This window comes from Vigna radiata, chromosome 11 (genome assembly GCF_000741045.1).
Source record: "Vigna radiata var. radiata cultivar VC1973A chromosome 11, Vradiata_ver6, whole genome shotgun sequence".
NCBI lineage: Eukaryota > Viridiplantae > Streptophyta > Magnoliopsida > Fabales > Fabaceae > Vigna > Vigna radiata.
In genome coordinates, this window is record NC_028361.1 from 784,769 (window position 1) to 804,011 (window position 19,243).

The window sequence follows — 19,243 nt, forward strand, 5'->3', positions numbered from 1 at the left end:
ACAGTATCCTCTAAGGAAAGGATGCGTGCGAATGCATAGAAGAAGAATCCACCATTTCAACCAACGTTAATGGGATCCAAAATCATGATTATGTTTTAATCACTGCAATTAAACATTATAAAATTGGATAACGATATTTTCACAATATTCTTTTATAACATTTTATCCCATTCTTCTTTGTGACAGTCATGATTGAATTATTATTCACCTCTCCTCACTCTGAAAATTTCAAACAAAAACAGTGCATATCATCTCCGGGAATCAAGGGATTTCTTTTTTAAAAAGAAAATCATTTTTTTAAATTTAAATTATTTATTTGTTGTATACATAAATACATTCACACGTTATTAAAGAAAGAAAAAATGTTTTCTTTCCTGCAATTTTAAAGAGACTTTCCTACTACACAATTTTGTCTATATTCGTGAACCTTCAATTATAGAAATTATAATTTTTAAATTATGTTCCAATAGTAAAAGATCTAACTAGGAAATATTCATATAAAATTTCCACAAATTTTTATCAAGGTATCAAATAATTTAATACAATAATATGCTTTTTTAAATAATTATTTATGGATTATTGTAATCATTTTTGGAAAACATTGATTTCTTGCAATCTTTTATTGTAAAACTCAAACCAAATATAAGAAGTATTTTTTATTTTATTTATATTTTAGATCCCTAGAATTTACTAATATTTCCTTAATTTAAATATTTTTAATATATATTGTTTTTCTTCCTCTAACTAATTTACTTGCGTCTTTTAAGTACAAACTATTATTAGATAAAGTACTTGGATCCTACTGAGATATATGCATGTGGTACTTTGCAATCAAACTATTTGTACACAAGGGTAAGAAATTAACTGTAATTACCATTAAGTTTATCATGAGGAAGGTTAAAACACAAAAAATTGTCCGATTATTTAAAACAGTGCTATGATTAGTTTAAATAATTATTTATGGATTATTATATTAAATAATTTCATTTATTTTTCAAACTCAATCTGGTCCGAATTCGTGATGAACCGGATTGGTTCACGGATTACAATTCTACTTAGAAGAATTAGTCTCTTATCCCATGAAATTATAAATTTTACAGGCTTAATAACTTCATTATATCCATTGCCGTTGAAAGGTTGATGATAAGTTAAATAAAGCTTTAGAATGGTAGTTGGTTTTCAAATGAATTCCCTAACGAAAGGCAAACATTAAATTGTTTAATTATTTCGGTAGATACATAAGTTAGAACTCCAACCTAGATCAATTTATAGAAAAATGATATTTTGATGTATAAATTTTCTTACATTCGTTTAGTGGGTGTAATTTTTATGAGTTGAATTAAATTTAATTTTTTTAACAATATAGTTAAATTTATATTATAATGTTTTGATTTTCAAGCATATTGAGTGTTATTGACAAGAAATTAATAGTTTGTAAGTAATGTTTAATGAATGTAGAAGACAATGTTAAAGTTGTGGCAATGATGTTTGTTTCTTGCGGGGTTGAAGGTAGAAATAATGATTAGTTGGTTCCAGCTACGTGTTTTTTTGTTTTTGACCGAACCGACAATAAATGGGGATTGGATTGGAATATAAAGTTTGTAAGTTTTGGTGCTTCATATATATTTATTCGTATATATAGAATGACAAAAATTGGAATAAAGAAAAGTGGGATTCTAAAGTCAAAAGGTATGGTGGTTGTAAGAGTTTGTCTTTTGTAAAATACAATTCATTAAACAATTATTAGACCTACTACTATGAATACACATTACAAATAATTGTGGTTTATGAAGAATACAGTGTCGTGAGACTTCAGCGTTAGAGTGTTTTTTATAATACGCGTCTGTTCGATTTGAAGAAGAAAGAAGGAAGAAGAATGAACTTGGGAGAACAAAACGATCGCTCAGTCTACAACGTATTCGTCTGGCCTTCAAGATTCGTTTGGTCTTAGAGACAAGGAAGAAGGTTTGTTCGGTCTTCAACTTGGAACATTTTGAACTACATCCGTCCACTTTGAGTGCTTATGTCCATCCTAAACTGTGTCCATCCGGTCTTAAAGTTAACATAGAGTGTTTTGAACAAGAAGTCCCATATTTAATCGAAACAACACACAATCAAGTTGAATTTGCAATTGGATAATGATATACTTTGATAATATTTTTTTGATAATATTTTAACACTACTTATGTGTTATTCTATGATTGGTCAATGTTAGTGTTTATAATTATTAGTATTGATTGTGAAGTAATTTTGAACTAATCACATAATGACAAGTAAACAATTTTAAAATATTGTCAACAAAATATTTTAAAAGTATCATTATTCTTTACAATTTTATGACACTATTCATTTTTGTTTTCAAACCAGGATTAAGAATGTTTTTGTTTTGAATGATGTAAAGTAATGTAGAAGAATTCTGCATTCCATTTAAACCGGTACGGTAAGTACATGTATAAATGGATTTCGAATCAGAAATTTCACATTAAATGTAATAATATGTAAGAAGATTTCGAAGATTTCATGTTAAGTAGAAGGAAGGCAGAGTTACAGTAAATAAGTGGTTTAAATCTTAAATAAGGTTTTGTTTTAGAGATGTCACATTTACTAAAAATAATATAAATTTAAAATGTATAAATTAGATATTAAATAAAGTTTTGTTTTAGATATCACGTTAAATATAAATAATAAAAATTTAGAATATATAAATTAAATATAAATTTTATTTTATTAACTAGTTTTATAGAATTGAATTTGATTTAAAATTGATTTTACGTAATGTATTATATGATCATCCGATCAATTACAACTTGAATCGTCAACTATTATAGACGACATAATCATTAAGTCCAAATAGTTACGTAAAAAACTGGATGATTAATAAAATTATATGAATGACTCATTTAATTCAGACGGTTGATCATCTAATAGATCTTTCGATCATCTAATAGATCGTCCAGTCATACATCAAATCGGATGATCAATTAAATTATTCAGATGACAAGTTGTTGAGCTCGGACAATCACCTAACAAATGTCTTGGCATATATTAGTCTGGATGATCAACCAAACCACCTGGGTGACTAATTGTTAAACCCAGACAATCACCTGACAGACTATCTGATCATACATGAGACCGATCAGTCTAAACAGTACGAAAACATATCAATCTTAAAATCGATTAACTAAAGATTAAAATATAATTATTCACATTTGAGTCGTAGTCATGAAGACTTTAATTAAAAGATCATCATAAAATTTATAAATAAAATTTGAAGAATAAGGTATGTTACATATTAATTAAAACATTCATTATTATCTGTCTTAAAATATCAAAATACCTTTAATAGATACCATCCAAACTGTTTAAACACACGAGACCTCTCATTGAACAAAACCTAAACTTTAAATGACACAATAAATACTAGATAGTTAACCTTAACCTGATACCAAAAACACACAACAAATTTACTATACTAAAGTTTAAGTTAAAGATAATCTCATATGACTAATATAGTAATATATGAAGTGATTCATGAGCGAAAACTCGTTCAATTCAGGATGGACTCTAAAAGAAAGGAAGAAAAATGTTCCTTTTTAATGATTTATTTTGGTGGTAACTCTTGATTTGATGTTACTAGCCAACCAAAGTGAAATGGTTAGAAGAGAGGTTGGAAAGGACGACCCACATGATGTGATTTTACTCCTCACATTTCCCATTCTCTCTAAACATCATTGGTTGTACGCAAACCTTTGTCAAGAACACACATATTGGAGAAATTTAGGTTATCTCTCTTCTTAATTTCAACTTCTAAGACCAGCCCAACTCTCACCTACCTCAACACCTACAAGTCTTTCAATTTCCAAATCTAGAAGCCACCCTCTTCATTGCATCGTCCCATTATAGAACTCACAATACATTCAAATCTAAATCTATTTTTTCCTTTTATCAGTTGCACCCACTTTATCTTTCATGGCTCTTTTATTTTTTCAAGGGTGGTATTATATGAAAATATATATTTTTACACAATTTTTTTTTAATAATTTTAATAAAAAAAAATGACACATTAAAATAGTTAATATTTGTAAGAGAATAATTACGTTGAAGTCAAAGAGATTTTAAGGAACAGTCAAAGCCAATCCCATATTCATTCAACATTCAACATAGCTCATCATTGGTCTACAGAAATTTTCGAAACCTTATTCAATTCAAAATTTTCAATATTGTTGGTAAATAGAAGATTTAGTGTTATCTTAGGAAGGAGCAATCTGAGGCAATGTTTTGATGGTGGAGATTTCTGAAAGAAAGCTTGCTCACACCACGAACACTGAAATAGTGAAATCTCACCTCTCGTAATAGCTATTTCAACTAACAGATGAGTATGTATGAGTGAACCCAACCACCTTTTCTCTCAAATCATTCAGACCAAAGCCACTTTTTCTGTAATATGTAACTATGATGTCCATCAAAACATTCAGACAATCCACAAAACAAATAACTAAATTACTAAATAGTTTTAGTGCTGGTAGTTAAGAAGTGTATTTGCAACCCACAAATGTACTCCTTTTATCTTTTCATATGCAAAACTTTCAATTTATTCTCTCACACTCAATATATATACATATTATATGTATTAATGTTTTGATAGGATTAAGATCGCTAATATAAAAACATTTAAAGTTCTTCTAATTTTAGTCTGGGAAGGGTGCATGAAAAAAACATTCCAACATTCAAACATTCCAACATTCAAGTTAGTAACTTTTTATAATAATCTTGTAATAAAGATTAATCATTAGAGTTAAATTACCTGTTTAATCTGTTAGACAAATATTTATAAACATTACAATGAGCTTACTGTTACGTCTGACTTATTAATCACCAATAAATGACATTATTCCTATTAATTAATAATAAATGACAATTATATTCATTAATTTTCCTATCCTGACATAATAATCCTACCACACAATTATAATTTTAAGTATGAATTTAAGTTACATATTGGATAAAAATAAGAAAATAAAACCATTAAAGATCTATTAATCTATTTTAGATAGAAAATAATATTAATTTCTTATGTGGTTAAACTCAAATTTTATTAAAATCATACATTTTTAATAAGTTTTAAATTTAATTTAACCTCCCACAACTTATTTATAAAATAAAATTTGTATCTATATATTTAAATGATTTCATTTATAGTGAAAGTGAAACTTCTTTGTTACAATTTAGCAACATATTTGTTAGAATAAAAATAGAAACAAATGTTTCAATTATAATACCCATTTTAGGAAAACTATCATGTCTTAGTTGTTAAAATGTCACATTTTGAAGGCGTAAAAGAAGACTGTGAAGTGTGCACTAGTTTCCTGAAAATTCTGTAGAAAGACAAGTTAAAAAGATAAGTTGTGGTCCAAAGCTAAGTTTCTTTTTTATTCTCTTCTTTTTCAAGCACCATTTTTACATGAATAATAAATGCAAAACTTTCTCATAAATAAATACAAGAACAATGAAAGAATAAAAAATATGGAGGAGGTCAAAACCATCAAAGAGCACTTACAAATTATGATTTTTTTATCCTTATATTTGTTCCTAAATTCAGATAAGAATAGAGGTATTAATTTTATTTAAATATTTTAATTTAAAGAGATTATTAAATAAGGAAAAAAGTTAATATGAGAAAATTTGTTGTATTAATATTTTATAAGCGTTGTCATTTTTTGAATAAAAAAAAATAAAAAATGTCTATTTATTTTTTTGAAATGGACTTAATAATAATTAGGAAAGAAAAAATTGTCTGAGTTATAAATTTTGTTTTTAATAAAAGTTAGTAATAGATGTGTAGTAAAAAAATAAAGAATAAGATAAGTTCATTGAAAAAATAATTATTTAGTTTAGAGCACACATTCCATGATTCAAGCAACCATACTAATAACTTAGCTGAATATTAGGAAATAGCAAATTCATTAACGTTAAGAATGGATTCAAAACAAAGCAAATTGACTTACTCAATAAAACAAATATGAAAGCTTCTTCAAGATATATGCAACATCTAAAAACTAAGTGTTTTTTGCTTTAAATTTGATGATGAAAGAATGCCCTGTATATGGAGGAGACAAAAGAGCAGAATCAAAATCAAAAGTAGATGTGTATAGTTTTATGCAATGGATTCAACAATTTATGCACTTGACAGTCACAAAATTTCAGTCTTCTGTTTATACCTGGAAGTCAAAACAGACAGTAGTAGTAGGATTCAACAGATTATATTAAGATGCATCCTCAGGAACTTAATCATAAAGAAATGGCCAAAATCACAACAGAAAAATGTAAAGATTAATCCCCGGGAATGATTATAACTATTACTTAAATAGTACATTATCCAAGGAATGCAACATATTATTACCAAAGTAAAACGGAGATCAATATATATAAAAAGACTAAGGCGTAGCTTCTATTGCAACAAACTAAGAACATGATTAACAGGGAAGAAGAGAGAGACTAACTTAGAACCCATTCTAAGGGTGAGGGGTGAGAGAAGGAAATGAAGGAATGGATTGTAATATCAACTTTCTGCCACCTCTGCGACTAGGAGATGATCCCATGTCACAGCTGGGAGAGGAGATCCTCTTGCCATTTGGAGAAGAAGTTTTAATGCATGTGATAGGAGAGGTATCACCTAGTAGAATATCCTGCATTTCATCATCTGGGACACTTTGAAAATGCTTGGATTGAGACCAAAGAGAGTTTGTTTTCCCAAGCTTTTGGCTGGCAAACAATGCAGAGCCTGAGATGGTGGTAACGAAGGATCTTGGTGCCTTTCCCTTTGATGAAAAGGGCAACGGAACAAAAGGCCTGTCCCACGGAAATGAAATAACATATAAGAGACTATTCTTTTGTTCATTATCTCAACTGTACAAAAGTCAGCATTCCAAACCTGGAGAGTCGTAATGGTGTTGACATAGCAGCAGAATCAGGATGATCTTCAGCAGTGTTCTGAATTTCTATTTTCTGTGAAGCTTTTTCTGGCATACCCTTGTCAGTTGCTTCCGTTTCTTCTTGCTCAGTTTCTATGCTTACAGGAGCAGAACCTGAACCAAAAATAAGGAATTGTGTCAATTCATAACTACAGGAATATTATTTACCATTTAAGAAACAATCGAAATGCTGAAGACATTTCTAACTGATGAAATTGATAGTCAACTAGTTCATCCTGACTGAAAACTTACCATCTTTTCTGCCGAAAGCATTCTTGCATCCTTCACATCTACAGCCAATGGAGCAACCGACACCACCCTTCAAATAAAAAAAAAAAACATTTGTAATTCATATTATAACTTAAATTGAAAGCATACAAGATGGGATGATGATGGACAAGGGTGCAAACCTGATAACATTCACAATATTTCTTTAGGCAGCTGGATTTTTTGCAGTTGCATCCTCTTTTGTGTCGTGCTGAAGCCGGAGTTTTATTTGGATCATCCTGCAAGAAGATAATAATTAACACCCAACAAAAGGTGGTTTAAATTGCACACGTGAAAAACCAAGTTTATTTTCTAACCCCAATTTCAGGAACAGAATCAGAACTTCTGATGACTTTAGGAGCAAATGCAAGAGGGTTTCGAGATTCAATCTGCTTGCGAGTTTGAAGAACAGTGTCTTCATGAACAGGTTTGTTGAAGCAATCCTGACAGGAGCAGGGTTCTATGCAGTAGACACCAGCAGCAAAGCACTCGCAGTAACTGATACAAAAAGAAAAGGTAAATAAGGGCAATTTCAAATTTTGACTACTTTGAGGTCATTTTCTTTTCCTTTCATGCAATGAGAGCTTCATAAAGTTAGGACATTAACCGATGTACCATATTCCAATTCTGCAACCCAAGAATGAATATAAATAAGATTCTTTTCAAACTTACAGCTTCAAACACTTTGACTTCTTGCAGTTGCAGCGTTTACAGCCCTCAGTTTCTCCAGGTGTCTCCAACTTACGCCTGCAAATCAAACTTGATATGAGCTAATGAAGAAAGGAAAAGTTCAAAACAACGAAATGCACAGGGAATCAACAACTGCACTTGCTTTTTCTTTCTGGGGCTATTCTTATTGAAGTCTTCACCAGCCATGTAAACTGATGGCTGGGAACAATCTTCGGTAGGCTGAAGCCCATTGTCTGATGAATCCAAATCTCTTTCAGATGATACAGGAACCAACGATAGATGCTGCTGTTCTTGGCTTGTAGAGATTTGCAAAGAAGTAGAGTTGGGCAGACTGAGTTGTCTTCCAGAAGACAAATTTTCAATTTGTATTCCCTTGTATTCTTTTAAGGCAGCAAGTGCATTCAGGTGTAGACCAATTCCCTGCAAAATCCCCCTCTGATTGAGTTTTGCTGGAAGAAGTTGCTTTTCATTGGCAACATTCCTCTCATCAGACTCGGATGTACTTGAACTGCCTTTTGAATTATCATCAGAGTTCTTCTTTTGCACATTGGCCATCTCAAAGTCCAGACAACGCCTCCGTATGGCACGGTGCGTGACAGAAACAAGCTGAAACCAAAACCCAACAGTGCTTACAGATTAGTTTGATATATTCATTTATAAACAAGCAGGAAGAAGACAGTTTCAAATGTATAAAGCACCGATCGGCTATAACTACATTAATAAAGTCACAACAAAACGAGGGAACCAACTATAACATGCAATCATACACTTAAAAATGTGGAAACAGTGCATCATTGTACAGATGAATTTTTTCTGTTGAAAAATATTTAATTGCCGATATACATATTTCATACCAAAATCAAAACAACAGATTTCACATGCCTACCTGATCATTTGCGTTCTCGTTATAATTGCTAGTTACCAAAACAACATCGGCAAGATTATCCCGTGTTTGATCCGTGTCCGTGGCTGCGATCGTTGGCTGAGAACAGTGATCTCCTATTTCATGTTCAGAACCTGAAGCAACCGAATCAACAATGAACATTTTCCTACCATTATGGACAGCAGAAAGTGGCAGCACAGACATAAAATCGCTCAGTCGTATAGAAGGATCCAACGGTTTGTTCATCAGACCCTTAAAAGCTTCTGCTTCACCTGGGGAATTAAAAATTAGCATATCAGAGCCATCAGGAATTAAACTATCCCAATAACAGTCTGGATCTTCACTTTTTGGCTCCATCTGACATATTTCCTGAAGATGAACTTCACTCTCGACTGAATCAGTTTTACACCCTTCCTGAACGTAGCCAGCATCTGCTGCTGCCTCACCGGGCAGTTCCAAAAGAGTGTTATCCTCATGATCACAAATTGAGGGATCATAGCCAGGGCTACCGCAAGTGTCATACTTTAAACTTTGCTGCGGCTCAACTGAGAATTTTATGTGCTCGCTAGATAGCTCAATTGAAGCCCTTTTTTCAGTGTTCTCCTGCGATTCACTCTTGTTATGATGGGCACGCTTAGAATCTGCAAGAGTCTCTTCTTCACTTGTGTGAACTTTATTTACATCTTCGGAAGAAACCTTAGGCTTCCATGTGCCCAATGGGATATGTCTAAAGACGAACAATTGCCAAGAACAATAGATGGATCACTATATATATAACTCAATGTTACCAAAAAACGACATAAAAATCAGAAATTTTCAAAATTACCGTCTGAGGAATCTAGATTCCTTGAGACAGCTGACGTGGGGTGATGTGAAAACGGATGGAGGTGACGAAAAGCTCAGTGAATTGAAAGTCTGACTAATGGGAACAGACTTCACGGGCTTTATAGGAGACAAACTGTTGATATAATTGAAAACAGGTGAATCCTGCAAATGGAAAATGTTAAAAAAAATATATATATATACTGGATAAATTGAAGGATACACACAGGAATAAGGTAACTTGAGCTACCAAAAATAAAAATAAAAAGGGAGAAAATCATTCCATAATTTGCCGACAACTACAACAAATCAGAATAATTTACAAATCATTCTTAACAGACCAGATCTGACAAGAATTACTCGTTGAACATTATAAAACAATACGAGAATGTACTACGTAACTGATTGTAGAAACTGTTTGTGAAGCTTGTGGTGAAACATCATTCTTAAAAATGTAAAGCCAGTCAAAACCCGTTTTAGCGAATTAACCGTCTTTATGAATGCAAATGCAAAAAATAAATAAAAGAAAACTCGTGGAATTTTCTCAATTTGATGGCACTTACAAAACCTTGTTAAAAAACGAGTACAGCAACCCGCAAAGTTTAGACTTGTATCAACAAAAGCATAAGAAGAAGAGAGAAAAAGAATAGTAGAACACTCCCACAAAAACAAAAAACTGTAAAAATGACCTCTAAAATGAAGTTGAAGAAAGATCTAAAGAAGTGAAAAAATTCGTTCCAAAAAGAGAAACTTTGACACTATGACTTGAACAAAATCTGAAAGATACGACATTTAGGTAAGATGGAGAAACGTTTGAAGCAAAAGAAAAGAGTGGAAGCGAAAATTGAGAAGAAAGACAGTGCAGAATGAGAGGCATGCAGAAAAAAGTAGAGAAAGGAAGTGTTTAACAAGAGAAAGAGATGAAATTGAAATGGTGAAGGTTTAGAGAATGAAAGAAGAAGCAAACCTCAAACTTAGAGAGGGTAGCACTGATCTGGTTCCTCTCTGGGGTGTCCATATCAAAAATGGCAGCACCAGAACATCAGTTTCTCCCAAGAAAGTGGGGTGTGATAAGGAAACAAGAAGAAGAAGAAGATGAGGATGATTCAAGAAGCGGGAAGGCGGGAGAAGAAAGATTTTGTGGTGGGGACCACAACCCCTTCTTCCACAGCTGTCCCTTCCTCTATCTCTCTCTTTTCTTTCTTTCTTCTCTTTTGCTTCCTTCTTTTCTCTCTCACTCTCTCTTCTTTTCTATTTTGTCGCTAAAGCAACACATAAACAGTTAACCACCCACATCCTCAATCTGGATTTTCTCCTTGTTTCTTTCTACCCTCTCTCCTTTTCTTTTCATTCATTCCAATAATAACTGCTGCATTATGTATTATGTATTATGTATTATGTTGCAGATGTTGTAGATCTTCCATTATCGAATGCCTTCAACCCTGTTAATTTCCTTCTGCCATAATCTTGTAACTGCTCCCAACTCATTCTATAAACAAAAAGTTTCTGAAAAAAAAAATCTTTTTTTTTATTTTCTTATCATGCCAAAAACATCGTAAGATGTTCATAATATATTTACGTGTCCGACGTATTTATACGCGAAACCCGACATTTAATTTTCAAGCTATCTGAGAAACCATTTAATTAAGAAACGTTTCAGCCTCATGAAAATTCATGATTGACTATTTAATTCAAAAAATGTTTGATGAAGGTGACCAACTAGGACAGACATGGTACAATTACTCAATAAATATTTGTTACCGTTTTATGTTTCTGAAAATTATAGTAATAATTAAATATATCTTTTTCGTACATTAAAACAATATAAATTCTTTTTTTTTTTAACGGAATAAGAGGGATTGAATATCAGACCTCCGTTAAATTAATGACGACAAAATAAGCAGCGTCTATTCTGTATCAGATAAGATGACACTCTCACACTCACACGAATACGAAAACGAAGGCATTTAATTAAGGCATTGCGTTTTAGCGCGCTGAGAATTTGAAAAGGGAGTGTTCTGGTGTGGGTGAGGCACAGGGAAATTGGTGAACACTCGCCTACGTGCTACGCTGATCATGCATACCTGAATCTTGGAAAGTTGAAAGTCAATGACGTACCTTCTGAAGTGTGGAGTACGCAACCCCATAACACGCACTTCCACGCATGGAATTTAGAATCCACCGTTTGTTTGGATGACAACTAACCTAAGACGTTGTTCTCCGTTCGTTGGACCGTTCCCGTCAAACTTTTTTACTGTTGACCAATGGAATCCCATTGTCGTGTGGATGTCATCGTAAAACGTCAAATATATTTAATGTTATTAAATATTCGGTATTTTCAATTATTTCATAATTAAATCTTTAGATTTTTAGGTTATTTTGATTAAATAAACATTAAAAATGGTTAGAGTAAGTTATAACTACTAGAAAAATACTATTAATATGATTCATCACGTTTCGGTATATTTAATAGTTTTGTATGGTTTAAAAATTAAGATTAAAAAAATTAAATAATTTTTTTTAAAATTTTATAAGATTTTCTTACATAATTTTTGATGAGAGGTGTAGGGTATATGGTTTGGTGGTGTGATGATAATGATAGAATGTGCATTTATGTGAGGCAGTGATGAAAAATTAAGATGTTCATGCTTGACATATGAGTCTATACCTTATCGTGAGGTGGTCCATGTAAGTAACATATATGGTATAATACGCACAAGATCACGTGATTGATCCCGCCACCATGAATACGAAAAACAAGGTATTAAATAAAGATAATAATGATGAAAGAAAGAGTGGCAGTAGCATTAAACTAAGAATGATATGTGGTATTGGTCTTTTTAGATGCCTTAACTCACCTGACAAACCAACCATATTCAGCGCAACCTTGCTTTCTTTTTACCCTCTTAAAACCAACACACACTTTTTAGTCTTTTCCATATTAAATACCATTTCTTATTAAAAAAATATGATAAAAATAAAACAGCTGACATAAAGACCGAAAGTGTTTTCTTAAAAATTTCACATATGGTTCCTGACAGACAACATTCTGATAAGATAATGTCTTTGTGGTGCCAGACCAACATACGTAATAATCTATCACTATTTTTTATGCCTCTCTCAGAGACACACCCAAATTCAGTTTTTGCTTTAACTAATTATTTTTAGTACTTTTATTTCACTTGGTTTACACTTGCGGAGGAAGCTTCTCTTCTCGTACATCTAAATTATTACTTTCTTTTTCATAAGTGATACATTTTAAAGTAAAATTTGCTGAAATAATAAATTTTAAAAAGATTTACAAAAATAAATTTCGAAATCAAGAAATTATATTTTTAATACACAATTTTTAATCAACTTTACAAAATCATTTGTATAGAAGTTGTAAATCAGTATACATGACTTTTTTTTCTATTTTTTATTTTTTATTAAAATATATTCTTTGACTTACTTATATTTTTCACATTTATTTAATATTATTATTTTTTTTTTTTTTTGAAAAAATATAAACTTTACACTTTTATAATCGTTTTAACTTTATATCATGTGTCAAATGAATGTATATCATGATGCTATTACTCTTTTCTATTTTCACAAAGCGTAAAAATATAGATAAAATTATTTATTTATATTTATATATATATACATACAATAATACACAAAAGAAGATACAAAGTGGCGCCGTATCAGTTTTGCACTCTGAGTCTCAGCTATACTCCTAAGAGTGAAGACGGCCCAATACAGGAATTGCCTTATTTACAATTAACTCATGCAAAATTACAAAATTACAGAAATACTCAAAATCACATATTAAGGAAAAGGCGAACCCATGTAATGCCGAAACAAAGGGTTGTATTATTTTCACACCCAACAAATTTTACTCTCTATAGTTGTTCTCCTGAACATTAAAATATATACATACATATATATATATATATATATATATATATATATATAATAGTACAGAAAAATTCAACAAAAAAGTCTAGATTCACAAATTTTATCCTTCAAATATGTATTCTTTGGCAACTCAATTTTAAGATATTTTGATACCTTTTTTGTATTTATCAAAAAAGAAAGTTATTGAAAGATAAAATAGTGTGTAAAATTTGTTGGATGTGAAAATAATATTAGGAATGTTAGTAAGAGAAATGATATTTTGACAGACATCAAATTTTCATATTTATTTGACACTACTATTTATTATTATAATTATAATGTGTGTGAAATTAATCATTGCTGACGTTGTAATATATGATCAACGTCTGGCGGGTTCAACGCCGACGGTCTTCAATGTCTCGGCAGTTCGAGGACTGCATGGAAGAAAGCGAAAAATAAGCAGGTGATGAATGAATATATAAAGAATGAAAGATAGTTAGGTTTACCGGGTGAAAGGATTAGGGTGGACGGGATCGTTGAGTGTGGCCTTGCTTTCCTGAATGTGAGAGACTTTCCTTAAGAACGAACCGTCGATGAATTTGGCGGCGGAGTTCATGGTGCGATCGGGATCGGAAACCTCCGGCACTGTTTCTCTTCTTTTCTTGTTCACGTGAACTTGTGGAGACCGCACCAGTTGTTGATACCCTGTGTGCGACGCAATCGCCAAAGCCACACACACCATTCCGCCCACTATATACACTGGTGCAAGCTCTGCCTTCACGCTCATTCTACCATCCATTACAAAATACATTCATATCAAACACTTTACACATATCAAACACTTTCTATATATATATACATTCTTTCACTTCATATCCATACCCAGAGCTCGAGTTATGATGCTCAGCATCCATCACTCGCGACACCGGTTTCATTTTTGGAGTGGTCGGACTGGTAAATGCTCGCCTTCCACTTCCCAATTCAATCAACGTCAATGGAAAATTTTTCTGCATGTAAGTAATATCATACCAATTACATTTTCGTTTTTTGCATTCTTGACGTATTTTGCCTTCAAAAACAATAGGGTTAGCTAAAACATTTGCTAAAAGATGGAAAAGGAATTAACTTACAGCTGCCCTGAAAGCCATTTTTTGTTCCTGTGGAATGAAAACGAAGGTGATATGATTTGTATTGATTCTCCTCTGTGGGAAGGAACCCATATTTATATTATGAGGAACATGCAGAAAAGGAATAACACAAGGCCACGTGGTGGGGTATTATAGGATACTGTTTTTGACCGCATGCAGAACACAGTTTCCAATTGCTGCAAGGGAGGCTGTGGATAATCCAAACTGCTATTTAATCGCCGTAACCGTTAACGTTTGGGTATATGTATAGATTAACTAAATATATACAAGGTGGTCGTGTCAGTTGAATCCGTCAAACTTCACGATTTCTATCATAGCTGACCAACCATGCATGTATTACCTATAAGACAGCTTGAAAGTTGTAATTGTTATTACACTTTATTAAAATATTTCGTTTTTAATGATAAAGAATGTTTATATGCAGTCTTAACTAAATAATTGTTTTTTTTTTTTATCAAAATAGTATTTCCTCCACTATTTTATTAAAACTGAATTAAAAAACGTTGTTATGTATTATGCAAGTGCTAAATTTGATAGGGTGCAGAAAGTAATACGCAAGTGGTAAATGTTTACTGAACATGGGCCTAACGTTAAACAACCATCTCCTTACTAAAAACACCACGTTTGAGCCCAAAATTAAAAGCGATGTTAGAAAGGGAAATTGAGAAAACGTGATTGTTGAGATGAGGATAACAGGATGGAAAATCGCATAAACCAATAATATTTGTTCTTTTATTTTGGTATATAATAATATTCCTAAGTATAGTCCTTGGTGTTATGAAATTTGATGTGCAGAATATGATGGGTTGTCGTGTTGTATACTCTGTCAGATTCTGAAAAGCACTTCTTGATAAATATTGTTCTTTCCTTGTACCATTTTCCAATGATCAATAGTTCTCTGTATTCAAACCTTGGAAGACGCATTCTGTAGCAAGTTTCTATATGTTAGTAACTATCATTTTCAACCTTAGTTCATCATTCTCATACATACATATATATATATATATACATATATATATATATATATATATATATATATATATATATATATATTATATTATATGTGTGTTTGTAATATGCAATGAAATATTCAATGTTATGATGCGATATTATAGTTTGGGTATTGACATTTGGATCTCGTGTGTCCAATTATTTAATCAATTCTCTTTTGTACTTTATCTTTGATTTAATAACCACTATTATGGATTACAATTAAACCCATTGACTTTTTAAATTGATGCATCAAAGCATGCCCCTGTTGACTTTGACCTGGTAATTTCATTAAATATTCTCAAATTTATGTTACAGGTGACTAAAGTAAGTCAAATAATATATTAGGTCAGATATTACACTCTTTACTAAAAAAATATAATTCAATAAATATATTATATGCAGATTTAACGTGCTATGAACTTTAAAATAACATTAACTAACTATATAAGCAAAGAAAATTTCAAAATGCACCACAATCGAATCTTAAAAAACTGAAAAAGTATATGAGAGAGAACAAGTGAAAGGAATAAATTAATAATATATTTGGTTTTCATACATTTTGAAAGTGAAAAGTTTTTTAATAATTATTTTTTCACAATATTTATCGATTTGTTTTAAATATTTTTTTGAATATAAATTCAAACATATTAATAAGACGTATCAAAATGTTGTTAAAAAAATTGTGAAAATATCATCGATTCTTAAAATTTAATGATTGTAATTGATATATCTCAACAAACATAGTTTGACCATTATTGGCTATGTAAGTTTGCTATACAAATGCTGTCCTATAGATAAGTATGTTGAATTTTGAAGAAAATAAGAAATAAAAATAATTCTCGTTTATTATGTAATAAAACATAAAATTAATGTTGTTTTTATAAGACTAACAAAAACAATAAACTTTATCAATTAAACTAAAATTATGGTATTGTTTTCATCTGACACTGACACTGTACATAGTTAATCTAAATATTGATACACGTAAAAGTATGTAATTGAGAAAAAATGTAATTAAAGACATTAAAATTTGCAAAACGATAAATAAATAAAATTAAAAATTAAAAAATGTAATGTTTAAAAAGATTCTAAGTAGTATTTGCTTAAAGGAAATGATAAATACATGCCTAATAATAAAATAACATTAATGCAATATTCAAACCATCATTAAAGATATTATTAAATTCACTATCACTTCCTGATTTCTAATTATAAAAATAAGAATAGTCTTAAACACTTCTTAAAAATAATTAATAAATATTGAATTTTAAAAAAGTTTAAGAATAATTAATAAACATTGAATTTTACAAAAAATTAAAATTAAGTGTAACATTAAATGAATTTAAATCTAATAGTTATTAATTTAGTTTTATTTTAATCAAGAAAATAAAATACTCATAAGTTATACAACTATAAATGATAATTTATTTGATGTACATAAAAAAATAAAAAATGATTAAATAATAAAATAATCTTAACGCTATTGTACTATTTTTCATTATTTTTAACAGGTTCTCTTTCATTAATGTTGCTAAAAATAAAAATTTAATTAAACATAAGAAAACCTAAATTAACATAGAAAGAAAAAAAAAACAGTATATGAAATATAAATTAATAACTGTTAAACGTCTAAACATTTTATTAAAAAATTAAAACATGAATTTATATTATTTTAAGACTTAATTAAGTTTAATATTTAAAAAAAATTGAAAACTTTGAATTGATTGTCTAATAAAATTTTATGATCTATTGAGTACTCGAAAAATTTATTTAGGTTTTGACTGTTAAACTTTTTTTGTTATTTGTTTATGTTCTCATCACATATTATTTTATAAACTTATTAAAATACAATAATATAATATTATTATAAGAATACAAAATGATAAAGTTATAAGATTGTGAAATAGTAAGATTTTAAGATAATAAAATCATAATATTTTAAGATTTTAAATTAAAAAATTTGACAGTTGAAAAAGTTAAAAGATTAAAATACTATCAAATTAAATATAAAAAATAAAATTATAAAATAAAAAAATTGTAAAATTATAATTAAATAATAATAATTTTTGAATAATGTTAAATTTGTACACTATAAATAAGTAAAAATATCATTGTAATATAAATTCATAGCTTTTATTTATTTGAATTCTCTGATATTTTTTATTTTCAAAATAAAAATTTTCCTAAATATAATAAATCAATACACAGTAGCTAATAAATAAATTGATACACAAATTCAAAGACTAGGTAATAACATTATTAAAACTCATGGTCCTTATACACTCCCCCAGTATTTAACTTTTGTAATTTTGTTTTTCATTTATACTATTATTTAAGTCTACTGAAACATTAACATTTTTAATATATTACATTAAATAATATTTTGGTCAACAAATAATTAATGTTTTCACATTAAACACGCTTCAAGATTAAACAACTATAATTTTAGAAAGGATAAGGTTTATAAATTGTGTATACCCTTTGTAATAAATGCCGATGCAATTCATTAAATAAATGATAAATATAGTTAATGCAATTTATTGGGTATTCTTATTTTAATTGTGTATCTAAACTTTCCTATTATCTATTTTATAAAATTAGGTTTATTTATACAAAGGATCACCCAATAATCACTGTTTTTATACATTTTAGTATATAAATTCGATTTATCTTTTTTTTTTATGGTCAAATTTTTACTGTTTACAGAATTTTCATGCTGATTCACCAAATTATTTACTATTTCACGATTTAGTGGTATAATTTGAATAAAAATTAGAAAATGTTTTTTTAACAACTTTTTTTATAACTTTTTTACACTTAGTAATTTATGATTGGTTTTTTTAAAATATAGGATATAATATGTTAATAATTTTTTAACAATTTTTTTGAGAATAAATTATATGTTATTATTTTATTAATCTGTATATTTAAAGAATTTTTATTTTTAGTAATTTTTTATAACTACTTATATGATAATTTATTATTGGTCCGTTTCTAATATATGGATCAATAAAATAGTGATACATAATTTATTGTCAAAAAATTATTAAAAAATATTGCTAACTCATAGTCCATAGAAATTATGAGTATATCCTTTACAAGAGTCTGTCTTAATTCAATTTTTATTAATTTTAGTGTATACATCACTTTTTATATTATTTTACAATTTTTATCTAGGCAAGTCTTATAAGAACTAGATTCCTATTAACATTTTATTTAGTTATTGCTTAGTATATATGTTTTCTAAGATAGAAAAATATATTTTTTATTTTTATAATCCAAAATCTCATCTAAAATTATGGATCTTAATTTTTATGTCATATGAACATATTTTAATGGTAAATTTTAACTCAGATTTTATAAGATTTTTATCTTAATTTTATAACCATGACCATCCAATAATTATGATGTTAGTTTAATTTTAGGAGATTTTTTTTTATTAAATTGGATTATTTTTACTACGCAGATAATCATTCTATATTAAAAAAACATATTTAAATGTATTTTTAATTTATAAATATATAAAAATATTGTTGGTTTTGGAATCTATAATTGTTACAATTTTTTTTTTGAAAAAAATTATTTGATCT

At 29.3% G+C, this 19,243-nt stretch overlaps 2 protein-coding genes across 2 annotated transcripts; both read right to left on the reverse strand.

The window, feature by feature from the left end:
- Positions 1-6,322: 6,322 nt before the first annotated feature.
- LOC106777893 (protein tesmin/TSO1-like CXC 2) lies at positions 6,323-11,181 on the reverse strand. The gene is made up of 10 exons (XM_014665710.2): positions 10,601-11,181; positions 9,638-9,798; positions 8,815-9,538; positions 8,071-8,534; positions 7,911-7,985; positions 7,556-7,736; positions 7,382-7,477; positions 7,224-7,290; positions 6,932-7,085; positions 6,323-6,849 (listed from the first exon to the last, which is right to left on the reverse strand). The coding sequence occupies exons 1-10, from the start codon at positions 10,649-10,651 to the stop codon at positions 6,513-6,515; spliced, it is 2,310 nt and encodes a 769-aa protein (XP_014521196.1). The 5' UTR covers positions 10,652-11,181; the 3' UTR covers positions 6,323-6,512.
- Positions 11,182-13,825: 2,644 nt separating this feature from the next.
- LOC106776575 lies at positions 13,826-14,692 on the reverse strand. Its single transcript, XM_014664058.2, has 4 exons — positions 14,643-14,692; positions 14,395-14,519; positions 14,019-14,300; positions 13,826-13,946 (listed from the first exon to the last, which is right to left on the reverse strand). The coding sequence occupies exons 1-4, from the start codon at positions 14,658-14,660 to the stop codon at positions 13,892-13,894; spliced, it is 480 nt and encodes a 159-aa protein (XP_014519544.1). The 5' UTR covers positions 14,661-14,692; the 3' UTR covers positions 13,826-13,891.
- Between the last annotated feature and the right edge of the window lie 4,551 nt (positions 14,693-19,243).

Coding starts and splice junctions, on each gene's coding strand:
- LOC106777893 (XM_014665710.2), bottom strand. CDS start 10,651: ATGGACACCCCAGAGAGGAACCAGATCAGTGCTACCCTCTCTAAGTTT. Junction 7,737..7,910: donor AAGTCAAAGTGTTTGAAGCT/GTAAGTTTGAAA, acceptor TTTTTGTATCAG/TTACTGCGAGTGCTTTGCTG. Junction 6,850..6,931: donor ACACCATTACGACTCTCCAG/GTTTGGAATGCT, acceptor TCCGTGGGACAG/GCCTTTTGTTCCGTTGCCCT.
- LOC106776575 (XM_014664058.2), bottom strand. Junction 14,301..14,394: donor CATCATAACTCGAGCTCTGG/GTATGGATATGA, acceptor AATGGATGGTAG/AATGAGCGTGAAGGCAGAGC. Junction 13,947..14,018: donor CACCCTAATCCTTTCACCCG/GTAAACCTAACT, acceptor TCTTCCATGCAG/TCCTCGAACTGCCGAGACAT.